The sequence below is a fragment of the Drosophila montana genome, unplaced genomic scaffold, assembly GCF_035044405.1.
Source record: "Drosophila montana isolate Dmon_TW-CO22-7 unplaced genomic scaffold, ASM3504440v1 contig_1505_1, whole genome shotgun sequence".
Lineage (NCBI taxonomy): Eukaryota > Metazoa > Arthropoda > Insecta > Diptera > Drosophilidae > Drosophila > Drosophila montana.
Genome location: NW_026996452.1, coordinates 2,122,775 through 2,142,159, shown reverse-complemented (window position 1 = coordinate 2,142,159; position 19,385 = coordinate 2,122,775). Strand labels below are relative to the sequence as shown.

The window sequence follows — 19,385 nt, the reverse complement described above, 5'->3', positions numbered from 1 at the left end:
CAAGCGCTCTAAAAAATAAAGCAAATTCAAACTGTCCTGACATTTTATGCCAGTAACGTTTTTAACTAGTTATCGATAGGTGTTTTGGATTTGGAGACGACTACAGAATTAAATCAACTCTGGCAATGTATCATTGTGTGTAGAATTTTTACTCAACTTGGCATTTGACAAGTCTCCACTTTCTTTTCGGTATCAAAAACTAAGCGCTCAACATGGGTCGTATGCACGCTCCAGGGTAAAATACACATTTCGATTGTTGTAATGAGCAAGAGTTCTTGTAAAATGTGCCTGCGTAATGCACGTAAGCCTTTGCAATATTTGTTGTACACTCCTAACGCGAAAAATGTACCAAAGAAAAAAAGGCCATGAAGGCAAGCACATGTTGCAAACGAAAACACTTGCCGCTCCTATTGTCCCTTGCAAGCGACTCAAACGATACTTTTTATTTACAGCAAGGGTATTTCCCAGTCCGCTCTACCGTACAGACGCACAGTGCCATCATGGCTGAAACTTAACGCCGAGGATGTCAAGGAGCAGATCAAGAAACTTGGCAAGAAGGGCCTGACACCCTCCAAAATTGGTATTTATTGTTTGTGTTTACGGTTTGAGGTTAGGTTAATTGAACTCTCGTCAACAATTTCAGGTATCATTTTGCGTGATTCTCATGGAGTGGCCCAAGTACGCTTTGTTAATGGCAACAAAATTCTGCGCATTATGAAGTCGGTTGGTCTCAAGCCCGACATTCCCGAGGATTTGTACCACATGATCAAGAAGGCAGTGGCCATCCGTAAGCATTTGGAGCGCAGTCGCAAGGATAAGGATGGCAAGTTCCGTTTGATTCTGGTTGAGTCCAGAATTCACCGCCTGGCGCGCTACTACAAAACAAAGAGCGTACTGCCACCGAACTGGAAATACGAATCCAGCACAGCATCCGCTCTGGTTGCTTAAATTGGCTACGCAATTCTTTTACGCAAACTAAATAAACACCAAAACAAACGAGTTTTGTTTACTTTTTAAACGGTTTTGAGCATTATAAAATCATGTTTATATTTGAGTTCTGCAATTTTATGCTGAATTTACGTTCTGCAGGTGTATTTTTTTTTGAGATATTTGAATGAGGCGGATTTTAATTTGTCCTCGCCTTTGACTGATAGTATTGACTATCTTGGTAAAAGTAAAGAAATTATAAATGTCCACAATTTATTTGTAACTAAATCGATCCGTTTAAGAATTAAGTCAACAATCAACATAATTCGTTTCAAAATTCGAAAAGAAAAGTGTGACCGGACTTACCGTTTTATTTTTGGTATATTTTAATACATAGCTGCGCATGTTTACAACAGATAATGAAATATTTTACTTGATTTAAATTATAATGGAGTCAGATGATATTGCAGCAATACATGTGGAAGCAATTGAAGTAATTTTAAATCATATACTATACGTTCGTGGTGTTTATCCTGCACAAATCTTTAAGAAACGTCGCGTTTACAACACGCCTGTCTTTATAGTCGCATTTCCGACTTTAAATTCTTACCTAGCTAATGTGCTAAGAACTGTGCAGCAATTGCTGCAGAATCCCGCGCAACAATTGAAGCTAGAAGTAATTATATATGGAAATGATCCGGAGCACATGGAAAGCTACTTGTTGGAAATGCAACCGGTTCAATCCGATCACCCGCAGGATCAATATTTAATAGAGTACGAACAACAACTAAGCGCTGCTCTTTACAAACTGGCGGACCGCGTAAAACATTTACCGAAACTAGGTCAAAATGCAAAATTTAAGGTGCATATTCATACAACACAAACGGCCTTTACACAGCTCAGCCATGATGCACAATACCAGGAGTTTCCCTGGCTGCAAGCAAGTGGCAATCCGCAGCAGTTGGAGCCGCGTAAATTTTCCCTGCTACCCCTGGCAACAGTTGACAAGGTGGGCTTGAAAATGGATGCGCATATATGTAGTTAGGTTTAAAAATTGTATATTAAGCATTACATTTTACATGAGACATATAAAAACTACTTTTTAGAGCAATCCTTGTCGTTTCAAATCCTCGAATGTCTTGCGATTGACCACATTGCCCAGGGAGTCCTCGAACTCCTCTTCCTGGTCGGCTACCCAGCGTTCGCTCTGCTTTTGTGACTTGAGTTTCTCCCACAACGTGATCGCATCTTCGATCTGTGTCACATTCGCAAAATGCGCCGTATTCGGTATGCCCAGGCATCTCATTCCGTGCGCGTGTCGCCACTCGGCAAAGTGACGCTGAAACGCCTTGGGACCCTTATAGGTGAAGTTGCCGCAAATTTCGCAGTTATAGCTGATATTCAATCCATGCAGCTTGTACAGCCAGTAGGGTATGGGTTTGCCGTCCCAGCCCAATGGCAAATTCTTGGGATTGAACGGAACATCATCCGCATCCGGATCATCGTCGTTATCTGACTCGCTAGCTTCAATGTCGCTGTCATCGCGCTCGCCCCCAGTTCGTGCCTGTTTACGCTGGACATTCTCCTTGGTTGCCGCACGTTGTTCGGAGAGCAGCTCGGCGTATTTATAGAGCAGCGCCTCCAACTGCGCGATTTCCTTATTTCGTTCATTCTCGCGCGTCTGTGCATTGGCGCTTTTTGTTGTTGGTTTCTTGGCCATTAGAGCCGGGTCCAAGGTACTCTTGCCTTTCGTGGTGAACAGACGTTGCGCCCGCTCCTCCAAAGTGCCGCCACACTTCAGGCCCAAGGCGACCAACCCGGACTTGAGACGATCCAAGCCCAAAGAGGCCAGCTCCTCCCAGCTTGAGAAAGCTGATAAATCTAAATGCGCGCCCGTATTTGCGAGCGCCGATTCGGTCTCCTTCAATGACCAGCCAGGGAATGCGCCTTGCAGCCATTGGCGCTGGAAATCGAGCTCAACCTTAACCAGCTCGCCCTCAAGGTCGAGCAGCGGTTGAATGCGCAGAATAAAGCTGTGTAGATAATTGTTAAGCGTCTCAATATACTTGCGGTACTCGCGATTTTTACGCTCACGTGGTATGTCAAAGACATGGTCGAAGGACATGAGGTACGAAATGTAGTCCAATTTTTCAACGCCGCGCAAATTTAAGTAAAGCTCATAACACTCGTTCAAATCCAAGTAGCGGCCGCCACCCTCCTCGTCGGTGAACTCAACCAGAGCGCCCATTTCATCGGGATTACTGTAGACCTTTATCATTTCTTCAAATTCAACGGAAAGCGGAACACTGACTTCGGCCGGATGAGATTTGTAGAACTGTTTAATCTGCTTCAAACGGGCATAGAATTCATTGAACTCATTTGGTCCAGATAGCGCCGCAATTTCAGCCTTTCGCTCATTGTCCTTGTCTTCGTACAGATCGCGCAGCTGTGTGGTGGCGTGGAGGTGCAGTTCCATTAAGTACTTTAGCCGGTGCTCACTGTGAATGCGCTCTTTTTCGCCGGGCTTCTTGGTTGCATGCTCATCGACCATAAGTTTGACTAGACGCTCGCGCTCTTCGTGATACCGACGCTGCTGCTCCAGTAGCGTCTCCATTATGCTGATTATTTAAAAGAATTGTTTATTTGCGAACGAAAAACAAATTTTCACAAAATAGCGTGTGTACATACGTACATTAGAGCTGTACTGTCAGTATCGATAATAGTGATGGTAGCTTCGAATACGAACGATCATCGATAGTACTTACTAGCAAACATCGATTAGAATATCAAGACTATTTTGCAGCCTTACTCGATACTATCGCCTTAAGTTTGATTCGCTTTTCGGCATTTAACAACACTGCGCATCACGAAGTAAAATCATATGATCGATTGGAGGTAGTGAAAATTTCAGACGACGGGCAGAAGGCACACACACTGCAAGTAAATTTTCAATTCCGTTTTTGTCTCGTGTTATATGGAGTTTTATTTTGTAATTTTCCTTTCGTGTTGTATAATTAAGAAATTTATTATAAAGTTAAAACCATTACAGGCACGGTAGTACGTGAATTCCTTCGGAACTATTGAATTTCTATTTCGATTTTGTGGCAAGTGAGAAAAATCAGTCAAGATGGCTTTGAGCGATGCTGATGTACAAAAACAGGTAAATAACATGTGTATAACGAAAAACAATCTATTATGAAAGTATTTAGTTAAGTTAAACATGTTAAACAGAAATGTTTTTCTAATTGAACAATAATTTCAAAGCCACGGATTCGGGCAACGAGAAAGATGACGAAGTCATGGGATTCTCGCCGTAGTCATGTGAATTTTGCGTGCAACTTTTTCAGTCACTATACATTAAAATATTTAATCTGGGTTGACACAAAGTGTATTATGTGCATATAAGACAGCGACTATATAAGTTTTTGAGTAAATTAAAAATGCGTTTTGAATCTGTTGTTGGTGGAAAAAAATATTGTTCAAAGTTTTAGGCAAAAAACCAAAATGCTTATTGGTCATGTGACACGCACTACACTTGAGCAATGTGTTAAAGGGAGACGACTAGCGCAGCCAATACATTAGTGCGAACACTGTCACACGACTGCGCTGTAAATGAACTTGCCGTGCCTTATCAATGCCATTGGATAGTTTTTTTTTTCTGAAAATGAAATATATAAAATAAATGAATATTTACTTTTGGCCAACGTAACGGAGCGCCGGGCGACAGCTGGTAATGAAGTAGCTGAGCAGCAAATGTTTGAGCTACACAAATGTGATATATAGGTGCCTAATCATGTGATTGGCTTTAGGTCTGTTCTATCCATCACCCACTGTTTTATCTACACTTTAATAGATTTGTATTATCAAAGCTAATTTAATACTTTTCCTTTACAGATCAAACATATGATGGCATTCATTGAGCAGGAGGCCAATGAAAAAGCCGAGGAGATCGATGCCAAAGCCGAAGAAGAGTTCAATATTGAGAAGGGACGTCTCGTCCAACAACAGCGTCTCAAGATTATGGAGTACTATGAGAAAAAGGAAAAGCAAGTTGAGCTGCAGAAGAAAATTCAATCCTCAAATATGCTCAATCAGGCTCGCCTGAAGGTCGGTTTTTTTATGCAAACTAGTTGTACTTTTCAAAAAAAAAAAAATTCGACTGGTTTTTCTTGACACTTACAGGTGCTTAAAGTGCGCGAGGATCATGTTGGCAGTGTGCTGGATGATGCACGCAAACGTCTCGGCGAAGTCACCCAGAACGAATCCGAATACAAGACCGTTCTAGACAAACTAATTGTTCAAGGCCTGTATCAGGTTATGGAACCTAAAGTAACCCTACGCTGCCGTCAAGTCGATGTGCCCCTCGTCAGGGCAGTACTCCCCTCAGCTATTGAGCAGTACAAAGCCGCAATGAAACAGGATGTTGAGTTTCATATAGATGAGAAAGAGTATCTGTCAGCCAATACCTGTGGTGGTGTTGAGCTGTTGGCTTTGAATGGACGCATCAAGGTGCGTTCCTAAAAAATTTAATGCTCCAGCAATTTTATTAATAACCCAATGTTCACTTTGCAGGTGCCAAATACCCTGGAGTCCAGATTAGAATTGATTTCACAGCAACTTGTGCCAGAAATCCGTAACGCCCTGTTCGGCCGCAATGTTAATCGCAAATTCACCGATTAAAATTTTCTTTAAGTGAAAAAAAAACAAAACAGTTCAAGCTTATAACAACAACAACAACAAGAAAAAAACAACCACTTAATAATGGAAGAAGAAAACTCATACTCTTGAACTCATTTAACAAAATTGTGTCTATTAATTATTATTATTATTATTGCCGTTGTCTTTTTATAGTCAAACTGAGAAAAACAAAAAACGTTGGTCAAATATGTAGGCAACAATTATGTGTTAAAAGTACTTACATATTTGCCAATTATGATATATTCGAGTATATTTCAACAGATAAACAAAGTTCTAAGTGCATTCAAATCCGTAAAAGAGTTTGTTAAAGTTTGTTTTCTATGAACTAACCGGCGTTAACAATATAAGCTAATTATAATAACATTCCTCAATACTTTGCGATCCGTTTTTTGTTCTGGCGATTCAACTACGCCTATATAATTTTTGTAAAATTCTTTTTGTTTTGCCCTTGTCTGTAAATTTTGTTGTACATTTTTATTTAATTACTGTTTGTTCATTATTGTTATCCCATTTTCTTTAGCCATGTTATTCAATTGCAATGTGCGTCACAGCGGCAACAATTTTCAATTATCATTGAATATTATTATAATTGATAATTATCAATGTATGTGCCACTTGCAGGCCGCACGCGTGCACACTCAGCATTATTGTCCGCTTGCCACCGAAATACATTCAGACGCATTTCGCTGGCTCGAGGACAATGTGCGCCGGCGTCCTTGCAACTGGCACATTTTATAGGCCATAAATAATCATCGAATGTCTGTTGTTGAACAAGTTAAATACGAATACACAGTTACCCTAACGCACGCGCAGTTAACGAAGTATTGCCAAGTGGCCAAGTAGCTAAATTTGTTAAAACATATAAAAGCCCCCATATTTTACCTGCTTCCAATTCCAAATCATATAATACATATAATATATATATACTTAAAAGTAAAATTGAAAAAAAAAAAATGGAAATTATAAGTCGCAATTTATATGGCTGCCGCTGCTGCCGCACAATTGCTTTATAGACGCACGTTCATATCTGTCTCTAAACAAGTACACACAGAATAATTGTATTTTAATGTTTGCGTGTTCACGAAAAATAACTACAAATTTAGCATACAATAAAATCAATAGCATATGCATTATTATATAACATCGATTAAAATGAAATACAAATGCAACAAACTTACTTTTAAACTTAAACAAAATTTATGTTGAATAAAAACAGTATTTCCAAAAACAAAAAACAATCAACAAATTTCGCACTTTCTATAATTCGACTGCATTTAAAAAGCCGCTAACACATGTAGGCCGTAGAAATCCTTAAAACAAAAACCAATTGGAGTCTTACCCGCGAAGTAAAAATTATCCGAACCTAAGATTGGATGGGTTACGGCTCTTTTATGTGTATATAGGGCTTTGTATATAACAAAATAAACAAACAGCCATCCTTGGGGTATAATCTTATCCAAAGTAGATAACAATATTAGAGAGTTAAGAACTTGCCGTAGTTTAGAATAAACTCAATCTCCAATCGGTTATTTCACTGAAAACATGATATAGTAGTCAGATTTGACTTAAAATGGTTAGTTGTCAAATAAAAATTTCGAGCCGTGTATAAGTATAGTGCAATTTTTAACCTTGGTCATGAAAGTTTTTATAATATGGTACAGTGAAATAAGGGTTTTTCCAAAATTTGAGACAAATTTGCATTTCAAGATTATTTAAAACGTCCAAGAATGTAAAATTTGTTAAAACTGCTCTGGGAGGAGTTTCTACTCGTCGCAATAATTTGTTCAGTTATTCGATCAATCCCATATTAAGTTTATTGGAACGCTTCTGTTTTTTCAGCCATGAGTGAAATAAAATACGATTTATTGTTTTAAATTTGTTTACTTTAATTGTATATATTAATATATGTATATTTTTTTCATCCATGCAATCGCCTTTTCAATTAATTTTGCCCCATTTTCATTTGAGATGTGGTTTCCCAAGACATGTTTGTATGTTTTTCATCTGTTTTAAGATGGCCGATTAAGCTTGTCTTTGTTAATCATTCAAATATACATAAATTGTGTGTCGATGTCTAACTGCATAATTTGCATTTACTATTTTTCCTAAAAGTCGTGACCAGTTATTACTTAAAATCATTTGCTGACTTTTAAATAAGAGAATTATATTGAATGTGTTTGTTTTTGTTTTCAGATGCAACTTAATTATAACAAGATTTTTCCGGGCTTTTTTTTTTGTTTGCATACATATTTATAAACAATTTTTCAAGTTTTGTGTTTGTATCTTTTTCATTTTTTGTTTGTTTTGAAATTCACTGAAGTATTGCTCATAATGAATAAATTTAACAATTTTAAGTGCACATTTTGAAATGTAGAAAGTAGTTTAGAAAAACTATTAAATTGTGTACAGTAAATTTCGAATTTTGCGGCTTGGCTCTCTCCTCTCTCTTTACGTTGCAAAGTCCATGGGTCTTGTTAACATCTAGGAAATTTCCAAAGGGGAGTGTAGTTCGGTTGGCTGTTGGTAATGCGAAATATATATATATATACATATGCATATATATGATGATGATGGCGACTCCGTATAGTTGCAGTTGCTTTAATGCCGAGATAATGGACTGCGCCTAATATATTTGTTAGTCGCCTAACTTTTGCTCATCCTCCGATTCAGATTCTAAAAGTAAAAAGTAGGCAATATATATATGTATATTAGTTTACTATTCCCAAATGAATAACAAGTTCAATTTGTCCGAACGATTATTGGCCAAATGTAACTATGTTTAGTTATATGGACACCCAATCATTCTTTTGCTCTTGCATATTTTACATGAGCTTTTTAAGATTTTGTGAAACTTAAAAAGTTGATAAGAAAACATGCAGCATTATTTCATCGGATGTCCAGGTTTTCATTGGCCTGCGTTGTTCTATAGTTTTTAAACAACGAGGCAAGCAAAAAACCCAAATGCTCTTGCAAATTTGTACACTGAAATTGCCAAAGAAAAAGGCAATTCCATTCTCAAAAATTGCCAGCCTTATAACTGGAAAAGAACCAAGTTTGAATGCTTGTCCGAACGATTATTGGCCAAATGTAACTATGTTTAGTTATATGGACACCCAATCATTCTTTTGCTCTTGCATATTTTACATGAGCTTTTTAAGACTTTGTACGACTTAAAAAGTTGATTAGAAAACATGCAGCATTATTTCATCGGATGTCCAGGTTTTCATTGGCCTGCGTTGTTCTATAGTTTTTAAACAACGAGGCAAGCAAAAAACCCAAATGCTCTTGCAAATTTGTACACTGAAATTGCCAAAGAAAAAGGCAATTCCATTCTCAAAAATTGCCAGCCTTATAATTAATGGTCTTCACAATAACATCGTTTCTTATATACTAACCTTCCTCGGCAGATTGGAGCCATTCGGCGAATTTGCGCATTTGTTCAAGGAAATGCATTTTGCCCTTGTTAGAGTGTCCGTCCTTGTACCAGCGCAAGATGATCTCCTCGGACAATACCTCGGTCTTGTAGAACAACAAGATGATCTTTTGGAACGCTTTCATGAAATTCATATTTTCGTAACAGAACTCCTGCACTTTTAATATCAATGCCAATTCTGAACGATCTGTTGAGGCAAACGCCTGCAAGAGGGTGCAGTATGTCTTTAGATGACGCACCGCTTGATCGGTGACAAGCTCCTCCTTTTTGTTCCATTCTCCCAACGACATGATTGTGGACCAAATCTAATAAATCAAGTTTAAATGGAATATAAGAAAAACAGTTAAGCATGCATAGAAACCCAACCACTTACAATAACAATTATCTCATGATCAGGAATGTTGGTACGTAGTGCAAACTCTTTGATGTCTGCAGTTATTTCATTATGTGCCTTCTCATCGTTAATATCATCGATGAGGGTCTGCTGCAGTTCACGTTTGGCCTCTTGGCTGGCCTGAGCCTTATGCAATTTGATGATCTCATTGAGTTCTTTGTCAAGAAAAACTTGTTTAAAATATTCCTCAGTACGTTTGTTTAGTGGGAAAAAGTCCATAAGTCTGCAACAAAAATTACATTCGTTATAGTTCTACATGTTGCACGTAAAATTCGTTACGGTGTGCAAATGTACGAAATGAAATGGGCACCCAAATAAAGCTAGTTTATTTGCGACATGCATTAAATTCCGTGTAAGTGATTACTCTAGGAATGTTAATTAAAGATTAACAAGATATGCATGTAGATCTTCCTGAAAACATTCCAAAAATTTACAAAAATGTGTTGCAACTTACTTGCTTTCCAGTCCACCCTTTTTAAGCGCCTGAATAAGATATGCAATGCCCTTCTCTTGCTTGAACGTCAAAAACAGCTCCAATAAAAACTCGAGTGCAATGCCATCCTTAATCAGATGCTCATTGTTTAGTACCAGCAATACATTTGGCGGCACAGAGCCATTAACTGCAAATTACAATGAAAACCCCCTTTTAGAACGGTATTCAAAAACCCAGCAAAGTTTTTGAGACATGGCCAAAAATGTGCTTGGGCTCGTGGCTTTTGCATTAGGCTTATATTTTTACATGCAAGAGTCAGTATACCAAGACTATAAATTTAATATTAGCCAACTGTAGTACGAGTGTATGATCGTTTGCTCACAACTCATATAATATAACAGATGACTTCAATATATTTATTGATATGTAATTAAATTAATTAAATATGCTTACCTAACCAGAGCGCAGTCATGCGCGCAAGCTTAATGCGTTCACTTGGCGTAAAGCCCTTTACGAATAACAAAACTTTACCCATTTCCTCTTCGAACATTTTCTCAAGGTACTTGTACCGTCTAATGAGTTTAACAAACACCTGTAAACATTTAATTTTTACATTAGTTATGAGGCATAATTAAATTTGGGCATATTCGATAATGTAATTAAAAATTTATATTGTCGCAACATTAGAAATCTTTAAGAATCGAGTTTTGCGAAAAATTAAAGACAAGTAAAATGTGGCGTTTCATTTTGCATAATTTTGACACCGATTATAATACAAGTAATTAATAACCAGTTCTAATAATATGCGGCTAAGGTTTACAATAATACACAGATGTGTATAAACATGACTCGACTGGTTTGTCGCAACATTAGAAATCTTTAGATTGTTGTAATTATTTCTATACAAAATAAAGACAAGTAAAATGAGGCGTTTCATTTGGCATATAATGACACCGATTATCTGCATCGACCAATAACCGGTTCTAATAATATGCACGCAGCATTGTGTCAACGATTTACTAACCTGCTCATGGTTGCGCATTGACTCCATATCCTCGGGTGCATCGAAAATGCAAAAACTTGTGCGTGGCTTTTCGCCATCCTGAGATATAGAACCGCCAGGCACTAAGATGTTATTTCATTTAAATATTAGCTGAGGCGGTATTTTAAATAGATATTTCCACTCACCTAATAGACCACCCGCAATCAATATATCAAACAGCACTTCACCGTAACGACGATAATCGAGCTTGTTGCCCGCGCTGTCTAGAAACTTAGAGATTTGTTCCAGGTCGCCTTCAGTTTTTTCGAGACCAGCAATGACCGCATCACGGAATCCCGTTGGGTCATATTTTTCTCTTTCATCTAATCCGAAACAACGGTAATATGTTCAGAAATATTTGAACACTATTAATTTTAGCTAAAGGCTTACCTCTTTTTCTGGTCTTGATGCGTTGACCCGATAGCACTGGTCTTTCAGTTTTTTGACTCATACAATAAATTGCTGCAGAAATGAAGTAGAGACAATCAATTTTTTTTTTTTAGTAAATTTGTATTTTCTTTTTTACAGTAAATATATATATATGACGTGATATACAAGGTTACTAGGTTCTGTATGTGTGAAAACGCTAACACGTTGAATCAAATCGTGTGCCAATGCTATCTAACCTAAAAAAAATTACTTGATCGTGTGTGCCTCACATACGCAAACACACATACATATATACATGCGTATAATCTCTTACAGTTTGATAATGCTGAACGGCCAATGAAAGGCGAACTGTGAGAGCTCGCCTAAAGAAGAAGCGAGCAAAGAAACATCAGAATAAAGTGAAATTTTTGAAAATATGTACATAAGCACGTTGACTTTGTTACTGGGAGCGCGCTTGCAAACGAGGTCAATGTATACTTAATACGTATGTATGTATATACACAAAGGCTTTGTTGTCGAACTTAATTTTTAGCCAGTTTTAATTGCAAGAAATTAAACTTACACTTTCACTTAACGGATTTAAATTTGCCAATGATTTTGCTTCAGCGTTCGTTCCTTATTGTATCGTACTTAAATGTGAACGCGCGAGCGTGTTTCTAGGAGGTTAGATGTGCATACACATAGGTGCATGCATGTGTGAGTTTAACAGGCCGTTAGTTTTGAAAATTCTCGCAAAGCCTCTAAGAATTTTTACCTTGGACTAGCTGGACAATAAGCTCAGTGAAATCAAAATGGACGTAATGAGTTTCCTTAGTGCTTTGTTTTTCCCAAATTTTCGTCTACTTTAATTTTAACTGCAAAATTGACACGCACGCACACACAGAGACACTCAAAAGTTGAGAGAGGAAGAGAGAAAAACCTGCAGAAATTTCTGCCGATTGTGTTTTCTGTTTAAATATTAACTTTAACAATTTTGTTGCTTTTAAATTCAGTGTATGTCAAAAATTCTATTTTTATTAAATATCACAATCGGCTACTATATACATACATGCGTATTCTTTGCTGTTAATGTGTTTTTGACGTTCGAGCGCCTCTTCTGCGCACACCACTTTGTTAAACGAAATTCAGAAAGCAAATGACACACACATTTCGTTGAATGCCGACGATAACGACACGACGACATGTGGTCGGCGCCATTTTGTAGCAATACATTGGCATTCAAACAGCTCACACACATGTACATATATACATGTCTGTCCATGTATTTCGTCTGTGTGCACATCAATTTCGAGGTTCTATTTGTCTGGGCTTTGCCAATGCAATAATGAACCAGCTCTTTTGCGAATGCCGTTGAAAATTCAACGACTCATTCACAATGAATGCTTTCTCTTCCGCCATTAGAAAATTGTGAACGCGTATTTCGTGGCACTTATTTAATTATGAGTGTACAGTCGTTATACAGTATGTTGTGTATAGTATGTTATAAAAGCAATTGATTATTTGCAACGATTATGAATCACTGTAGCTTCAATATGGGGTTCCGTTTTTACAAATAAGCCCACATACACATAATGCATGTACATCATAACCTTTCTTAAAAATTATATGTACAGACAATACGCAAGTATGTATGCATGCACTAATACACACAAGCATACATAAATGACTAAGACTTGAGGCCTTATTGCGCGCAATCTTTCATAGAATTGCGCAATTGATCAGAAATCACACATAACTAACATGCGTAGTAATATACTAAATTATACTTTGAAATATTTTCACTAAATTGTATTATGTACTTACGATTAAAACAAAAAAAGCTGTTTTGCTGAAGAAATTGAGCTGTTAGTCCGTGTACGAGCGTGCGAAAAACACTAATGCAGTGCTGCGATAGCGGCAATATCAACGATGGTTATATTTTATCGATATCATCAGTGTTCGATACTATCGCTAAAATCAAAGACGCCGATACACAGCTGATATATTATTTGCTGCTATCACAATATAGTGATAAATATGGATTCGAATTTTAAGAATTTTAAATATATGCAGTTGCACCAAGTACTATTTAAATTACGACCCCTTGAACAGTACTATGATTATAACGGGCATAAAAATACGTTCAAGACACAGGAAGATGTGCAAAAGGTGCAGTAGATTTGATTTGTATGTAAATATTGTTTTTAGCTCTATTCCTCCAATTCAGATTTGTGGAGACTTTTTAAAGGCACTTAAAAAAGATTTGAGCCTTGAGGAAATAACATCGTTATATTCCGCTGCCATTATGTTGCTTATACTAGGGGATCCTGAAATACAAAACCAGCGCCTCGAACTCTTGAACGATTGTTTCAATTATTCAGACATGTTAAAGCCAACAATGATTGACTATGCTACTCGTGAATTAATTGATAACTTAAAATTCGCTGCAAGCCTTGCTGAGAACCATACTGAGTATGATTATATGCTTTATTTATTATGGGCAATACCGCATATAATCACAGCAAGTGAAACGGGAAAAATGATATCACTGGGCCTTTTGCGCGCTTTTATAGCCGAGTTGGCGAATTCGGGACCAGTTGTCATGCATATATATCGAAATGTAAGTCAAGCAAAAAGCGAATATTCGTGTTTACTTTTGTTTGAAAGATTTCAGAAGTCTGGCAAATGATTAAAACCCTAAAGGCGGAGACAATATTAGACGAATGGTCACTCAAAAAAATATACACATTGGTGAAGAGCTTTGCATTAATATTGGCAACAGCTGCGCTTAACAGTAACAACGCGGCATTGAAGCAAGCCGGATACCGGGGCTTTGAGTTGCCCCAAGCAGAGACTGGGACTGAAATTTCGGATTGGTTCAAGATCCTCAGAAACAAGCTGGAAGAGAAGCACAAGACAGACAAATGCAAAGCAGGCTTGATGGTATAAGGCCTTGCCTAAATTTCAATAATAATACTTTAAGCTAAATATCCATTTTCGCAGTTGGTACGCTTCATTGACTTTAACATACTGAACCTTTTACCGGAAGCTGGAAATGAAATAGCTTCAGAGCCTGGAAACGAAGTGGTGCATGACAAAAGAATAAGTTTTTAGGTTGTACAATATACATATATTTATCATGTTACATATAACACACACATTTATGCTTTAAGCCAAAATTACTTATACTTTTTTCCGCTTTTCCGCAAAGGCACATCGACGGGCACCACTACACTGTTGTAATAGTTAGAAGAGATTCGATTAAGAAAATACAATCCCACCAGGGAGAATAGAATACTAAAAGAAAAACAATAGTTTATTTCGATTTCTGCGTAGGCGTCGGCATTCACTTACCTGGTTGTTGCACAGACGCGATGAACAACGCCCGCAGCAGCCGCTGTTAACGATAAACACAATAAAATCTCTGGCACAAGTTTGGCCTGAAAATCAGGCCCGAATATTAGCATTTCAGCATTTGATAAACATGTGAGGCTTAATATAAACAACCAAGAAAACAGATAGCCGCCAAACAAAATGTTTAGTTGGGAATCATTAAACCATTGGGCATAGAAACGCAGCGTTGCAAAAATAACCAAGCTCAGTATGCCAGAGATAATTGTAGAGATCAGAGTGCTTTTGGTTGTGATTGAGGCGGCTGCAAATTATATTTATTATTACAATTACATCTACCGCATTATTTCGCGAAAATAAAAACTTACACATTTTTAAGCTAGAGATTCAATCGCTATCTGCACTACAAGCGAAAAGCTATCGATAGCTGCATATATATATGGTGAAAGTTTACAAATATCGATATCTATCGAAGATAAGTCAGAGAGGGACCATTGTAAATAGCAGAAATTGCGTTTAACAATTAAATTATTAATGAAAACATGGCAACTTTGTTAAAAGCAGCCACCAGCACGTTTCGAGGAACGTTCTGGCAGTCACGTAGAATTGCAACAAGCACACCATTGTTTATAAAAGAAAGTAAGTACAATGCCTGGCACACAACGGGATGTTTCATAACCTTGCTGAGTTTGTATTGAAAACAAATATTGTCGTATTTTAAGTACATGAGAAACTGGAAAACAATGCACTGGTCTTTGAGGGCGTAAATGTGGTATCACAACGTTCAGAAAATATGCTGAAACCGGCCTGTTCCAGCACCTTTTGCCCAGAGTGCACGTTGGGTTTGGACATTAAGCACACGGACGTGCTAATTTTATCGCAATACGTCCGTTCTGATGGCTGCATGTTGCCTAGACGTATAACAGGATTGTGTCATCGGCAGCAAAAGAAGATGGGCACACTCGTTACCATGGCTCAAAAGGCTGGCCTAATGCCGAACCTTGCGCCGTCTTGGAGCAAAAAGGACCCAAAGAAAAGATTTGGATGGCGCAAGTTTAACAAGTATTTTTTGGAGTCGACGATTAAATACTAAAGCTAGTTATAACACAATAATAAATGTAAATGTTTTCCATTTTATATGTTGAAGTTTATGAACCGGCGTTTTAGCATAGGTATCGATTATTATCGTCTGCCAAATATTTTGCCAACAAAAGTGTTCGGTCACATTGTCATTGGCATTCTTTAAAATTTTCATTTAATTCGGCGCGTTTCTAAACACAAATGAATTTTTTAAGCAATAACAATACGGTGCACGTGGAAGTGCGTGTGCTGCGCAGCGAGCAGTGAGTAAACAGTTTTGCAATAATATAAGGTTGGCTGAAATGATTTTTGCTCACAGGCGGATGCAGACGCTTCGAGCGGCAATCGAGCCACAACTTGACGCATATTTAAAATCATTAAAAACGTTGCGCTGGAATGTTGCATTCGCTCCGGACACCAAACTTCAATCTGTTGAGAGTATTCTGCTGGAGAAAGACAACGGCGAAAATGGAACCGTAAAGCCGGATCATAATAGATTGAAATTTTGCTATCATTTCTACACGACGCATCGTCCCGAGGTGCGATCAGCTGGTGGGCTATTTGACGGTGAAGGCGATGGCAATTCCGATAGCCTGGACAGTGTGATAGCTGCTAATCATGTCCTGCTACCTGCCACTGAGTTTGTTGGCCTCTGGGATAATTTGATTTACGAGGAAGGACTGAAGGAAAAGGTATGTTTTACCAAATGTATATATAGTATATGCATGTAGTTATTATGCATTTTGCAGCTGCTTAAATTCGCATTGTCAGCTTTGAGTTTCTCGCAACATAGTGTGGACACTAATGTAATTGCTTGCAACCGCTTGTTGCTACTGCATGGTCCACCTGGCACTGGCAAGACTAGTCTGTGCAAGGCGCTCGCTCAGAAGCTGGCCATAAGGACACAAAGCAGTTTCGCCTACACCCATCTCGTGGAGATCAACAGCCACAGTCTGTTTTCAAAGTGGTTCTCGGAGAGTGGCAAATTGGTCGCGCGTCTCTTTGGCAAAATCGGTGAGCTTGTGGCGGACAAAAACAATTTGGTCTGCGTGCTTATTGACGAGGTGGAATCCCTGGCGTATCAACGAAGTGCTATGAGCAGCAATGAGCCGCGAGATGCCATGCGAGTGGTTAATGCGGTGCTTACCCAGCTGGATGATATAAAGGCCTGTCCAAATGTGCTCATTTTGGCAACTTCGAACTTGGCGCAATGCATTGATTTGGCCTTTTTGGATCGCGCAGATATACGTCAGTTTATTGGCTTGCCGGCTATAGCAGCCATAGGCTCCATTTACAAGTCAATGCTGGCCGAATTGATGGCGAGGGGCATTGTGAGAACAGAGGACTTGGAAGGCAATCAAGAGGACTCTGAGGATCTGCTGACTAATCTGGCCGAACGTAGTGTTGGTCTAAGTGGGCGCACGCTGCGCAAGTTGCCGCTGCTGGCTCACGCTCATCACACGAGCCGAGATCTCTTTGAGCTTAACCAAAAGATAACCCTATCGGATTTCCTGGACGCAATGCTACTAGCCTTGGAGCAGTTACTAGCTGAACAACGACACTTAAAGATAGATACAAATGTGAATGAAATGGCATGACGAGAAATTGGTTAAGCAATTGACTCCCTATAAGTCCCGTATCCATTAAATGTGATGCTTTTACTAAAAACAATGCTGTACGATGACTCGATGTGTTCATCCTCAGGATATACTTTTGCAAACCCTTTTCATTTGCACACCATACAGATTTTTAATTTTTCCCAGTTTTACATACACACTTCTTTCTGTTTCCCTTGAATATGTGAAATGCATGCGAAAATTCTTTCTCACTATGCATATCCCCATAACTCATCATTACTCCAAGGGTTAATAAAATTACCTGTCAAAAATGACTGTCGGCATTTTGTTTTCTTAATGTATTATTTATTTAGGTGGATGTCATATTGATTTAAATGGATGCGCCAATCGGATTGTGTTTGTCTAGCTGGACTAATCCTACAATGCTGGCGTTGTATGTTACTCAAATTTCTGCGGCTGTTTGCAGTCCTTGGCTGGATTGACTCGATTCCACAGCGTGAAGGAGAACTTATCAATGCGACTGTTCAGCTGAAGACTGAACTGCGACTTGCGGTACATCAGCATATTGGTTTCAAACTGACGTCGTTCCGCTGCATGTCGCTCAACATCGTTCCGGAGCTGCGCACAGTCTACCCTGGACTCGAATGGCGAAGGTGAATCCCACATTTGGTCTGCTTTCGATTTGGTGTGTGGTGTCACAAGTGCGATACTTTTGGAAACGCTGCTAGAATGCGCGGACGTCTCGCTGGATGAAGCTTTATTTAACTGTTTGTGGTATTTGCAGATGAGATCATTATAGATGCGCAACTTTTCTGGTTTGGCAAACATTTCCTCCAGGTGGCTGTAATTAACCATATCTGGTTCTTCGTCACAAAAGTAGGCCGACGGTGTTATAGCGCCGCCGCTTAATCGAATTGGCGACGACTCGGACAATTTCACATTTTTGTCCGTTGCTTCCGATTCCTCGCATTTCACATTTTTGTTGGGTTGTTGAGGTTCCTCGCATAAAGTGATCTCCAGCAAATCACGTGTCAGCTGGTCCACGCGCTTGTTGAGCTGCAGCAACTGCTCCTCCACGTGGCGTATCATCGTACCAAACTGTTTGCTGTTTTCCTCCAGCGTCGCCAAACTCTGGCCAACAACGTTGCGGGCCATGAGCTTCCCAACAATCTCCTTGAGATCGTCGAGCTTTACGTATTCGGTTTCTGAGCTTGGTTTTGCGGGCGCACTTAGTAACATTAACTCTTGGGCCATTTCGCGCATAAAGTTGGGTGCCGTCAAGAGGGCGGCCACCTCACGCCGGATATTCTCACTGAGGGACAGCTTCAGCTGTGGCGCCACCTCTGGAGGTAGCTTAGCTGCGTCTTCATTATATATATCCAATGCCTCGTCGCTGTCTAATCTGCTAATTGATTCTTGTACGTTCATTTTGTAAACAGTTTTAATACAACACTTAATTTGGTAAATTTTAATGTTTTCTTATAAGTTGTATAATATCTATATATAGATATAAAACATATAACATTTTCAAAGCCTTCTACATAATATGTCGATCAAGTGCACAGAGCAGAAAAACAATTCGATTTCTTTGAGCTAAGAGTTGTGCACTTGGAAATTACTTATAAAATAATTTCCGACCATTATAGCTTTTGTTTATATTAAAAAAAAAAAACAAGCAATTTCCTTGCAACTATCTGTCCTAATTGGCGATAAACGAACAGCCCAAGCTGTAAGATGAAGCTTACATTTTTACTGCAGTCATTTTATGGGAGACGGGATTTTGGGAAAATCCAACCAAAATCGCAAACAGAGAATGTAAAAAACTTTTTTGCTTACCATTCGATCTACATTCGAGAGGAGTTTCACACTTTTCTGAAAATGTATGCCTCCTTGGTGGAAATGGAGGTGCAGTAATTGGTGGATCAAATTCAATTTCAAGGATCCTTATGAAAATTTATTTATAACATATTTCACACTTTTCGCAAATCCTAAGCCTGATCTGTGGAAAATGGGGAATAGATACATAGGTCAAAGTTTTAAGTTTTGTTCGATTAGCTTCAAACTTATTTTTAAAACTATTT

At 38.6% G+C, this 19,385-nt stretch overlaps 9 protein-coding genes across 14 annotated transcripts; 6 read left to right on the top strand and 3 right to left on the bottom strand.

Moving 5' to 3' along the window:
* The first annotated feature begins 76 nt into the window (after positions 1-76).
* On the top strand, positions 77-1,018 carry LOC135433701 (small ribosomal subunit protein uS15). Its single transcript, XM_064689886.1, has 3 exons — positions 77-235; positions 453-580; positions 644-1,018. The coding sequence occupies exons 1-3, from the start codon at positions 213-215 to the stop codon at positions 946-948; spliced, it is 456 nt and encodes a 151-aa protein (XP_064545956.1). The 5' UTR covers positions 77-212; the 3' UTR covers positions 949-1,018.
* Positions 1,019-1,328: 310 nt separating this feature from the next.
* On the top strand, positions 1,329-2,038 carry PolZ2 (DNA polymerase zeta subunit 2). The gene has a single exon (XM_064689864.1). It carries the CDS (start codon positions 1,376-1,378, stop codon positions 1,970-1,972), a length of 597 nt encoding a protein of 198 aa, XP_064545934.1. The 5' UTR covers positions 1,329-1,375; the 3' UTR covers positions 1,973-2,038.
* noi (splicing factor 3a subunit 3 noi) lies at positions 1,969-3,676 on the bottom strand. 2 transcript variants are annotated; one of them, XM_064689763.1, is made up of 2 exons: positions 3,620-3,676; positions 1,969-3,545 (listed from the first exon to the last, which is right to left on the bottom strand). In XM_064689763.1, the coding sequence occupies exon 2, from the start codon at positions 3,539-3,541 to the stop codon at positions 2,030-2,032; it is 1,512 nt and encodes a 503-aa protein (XP_064545833.1). In that variant the 5' UTR covers positions 3,542-3,545; positions 3,620-3,676; the 3' UTR covers positions 1,969-2,029. The 2 variants fall into 2 exon arrangements, with proteins under 2 accessions (XP_064545833.1, XP_064545838.1); XM_064689768.1 differs by having other exon boundaries at positions 3,616-3,634.
* Positions 3,677-3,763: 87 nt separating this feature from the next.
* Vha26 (V-type proton ATPase subunit Vha26) lies at positions 3,764-5,730 on the top strand. 2 transcript variants are annotated; one of them, XM_064689846.1, is made up of 5 exons: positions 3,764-3,867; positions 3,977-4,087; positions 4,822-5,034; positions 5,110-5,436; positions 5,500-5,730. In XM_064689846.1, exons 2-5 carry the CDS (start codon positions 4,055-4,057, stop codon positions 5,605-5,607), a joined length of 681 nt encoding a protein of 226 aa, XP_064545916.1. In that variant the 5' UTR covers positions 3,764-3,867; positions 3,977-4,054; the 3' UTR covers positions 5,608-5,730. The 2 variants fall into 2 exon arrangements, with proteins under 2 accessions (XP_064545916.1, XP_064545921.1); XM_064689851.1 differs by having other exon boundaries at positions 3,783-3,916.
* Positions 5,731-7,894: 2,164 nt separating this feature from the next.
* Positions 7,895-13,209, bottom strand: kra (basic leucine zipper and W2 domain-containing protein kra). 3 transcript variants are annotated; one of them, XM_064689790.1, is made up of 9 exons: positions 13,121-13,209; positions 11,318-11,389; positions 11,074-11,250; positions 10,910-11,010; positions 10,339-10,477; positions 9,907-10,072; positions 9,432-9,675; positions 9,021-9,363; positions 7,895-8,298 (listed from the first exon to the last, which is right to left on the bottom strand). In XM_064689790.1, the coding sequence occupies exons 2-9, from the start codon at positions 11,376-11,378 to the stop codon at positions 8,261-8,263; spliced, it is 1,269 nt and encodes a 422-aa protein (XP_064545860.1). In that variant the 5' UTR covers positions 11,379-11,389; positions 13,121-13,209; the 3' UTR covers positions 7,895-8,260. The 3 variants fall into 3 exon arrangements, with proteins under 3 accessions (XP_064545860.1, XP_064545868.1, XP_064545876.1); XM_064689798.1 differs by lacking the exon at positions 13,121-13,209 and adding an exon at positions 12,366-12,504; XM_064689806.1 differs by lacking the exon at positions 13,121-13,209 and adding an exon at positions 12,072-12,281.
* LOC135433653 (uncharacterized) lies at positions 13,153-14,454 on the top strand. Of its 2 annotated transcripts, none has more exons than XR_010437125.1 (4): positions 13,153-13,465; positions 13,524-13,916; positions 13,974-14,239; positions 14,300-14,454. XR_010437125.1 is itself a non-coding variant. In XM_064689816.1 (4 exons), exons 1-4 carry the CDS (start codon positions 13,334-13,336, stop codon positions 14,408-14,410), a joined length of 912 nt encoding a protein of 303 aa, XP_064545886.1. In that variant the 5' UTR covers positions 13,166-13,333; the 3' UTR covers positions 14,411-14,454. The 2 variants fall into 2 exon arrangements, 1 of the variants encoding a protein (XP_064545886.1); XM_064689816.1 differs by having other exon boundaries at positions 13,166-13,465; positions 13,964-14,239.
* Positions 14,404-15,128, bottom strand: LOC135433710 (protein KRTCAP2 homolog). Its single transcript, XM_064689898.1, has 3 exons — positions 15,016-15,128; positions 14,651-14,951; positions 14,404-14,593 (listed from the first exon to the last, which is right to left on the bottom strand). The coding sequence occupies exons 1-3, from the start codon at positions 15,017-15,019 to the stop codon at positions 14,476-14,478; spliced, it is 423 nt and encodes a 140-aa protein (XP_064545968.1). The 5' UTR covers positions 15,020-15,128; the 3' UTR covers positions 14,404-14,475.
* mRpS18A (mitochondrial ribosomal protein S18A) lies at positions 15,110-15,784 on the top strand. Its single transcript, XM_064689875.1, has 2 exons — positions 15,110-15,286; positions 15,370-15,784. Exons 1-2 carry the CDS (start codon positions 15,190-15,192, stop codon positions 15,738-15,740), a joined length of 468 nt encoding a protein of 155 aa, XP_064545945.1. The 5' UTR covers positions 15,110-15,189; the 3' UTR covers positions 15,741-15,784.
* Positions 15,785-15,833: 49 nt separating this feature from the next.
* pch2 (pachytene checkpoint 2 protein) lies at positions 15,834-17,618 on the top strand. The gene is made up of 3 exons (XM_064689779.1): positions 15,834-15,990; positions 16,047-16,419; positions 16,477-17,618. The coding sequence occupies exons 1-3, from the start codon at positions 15,929-15,931 to the stop codon at positions 17,323-17,325; spliced, it is 1,284 nt and encodes a 427-aa protein (XP_064545849.1). The 5' UTR covers positions 15,834-15,928; the 3' UTR covers positions 17,326-17,618.
* Positions 17,619-19,385: the final 1,767 nt, after the last annotated feature.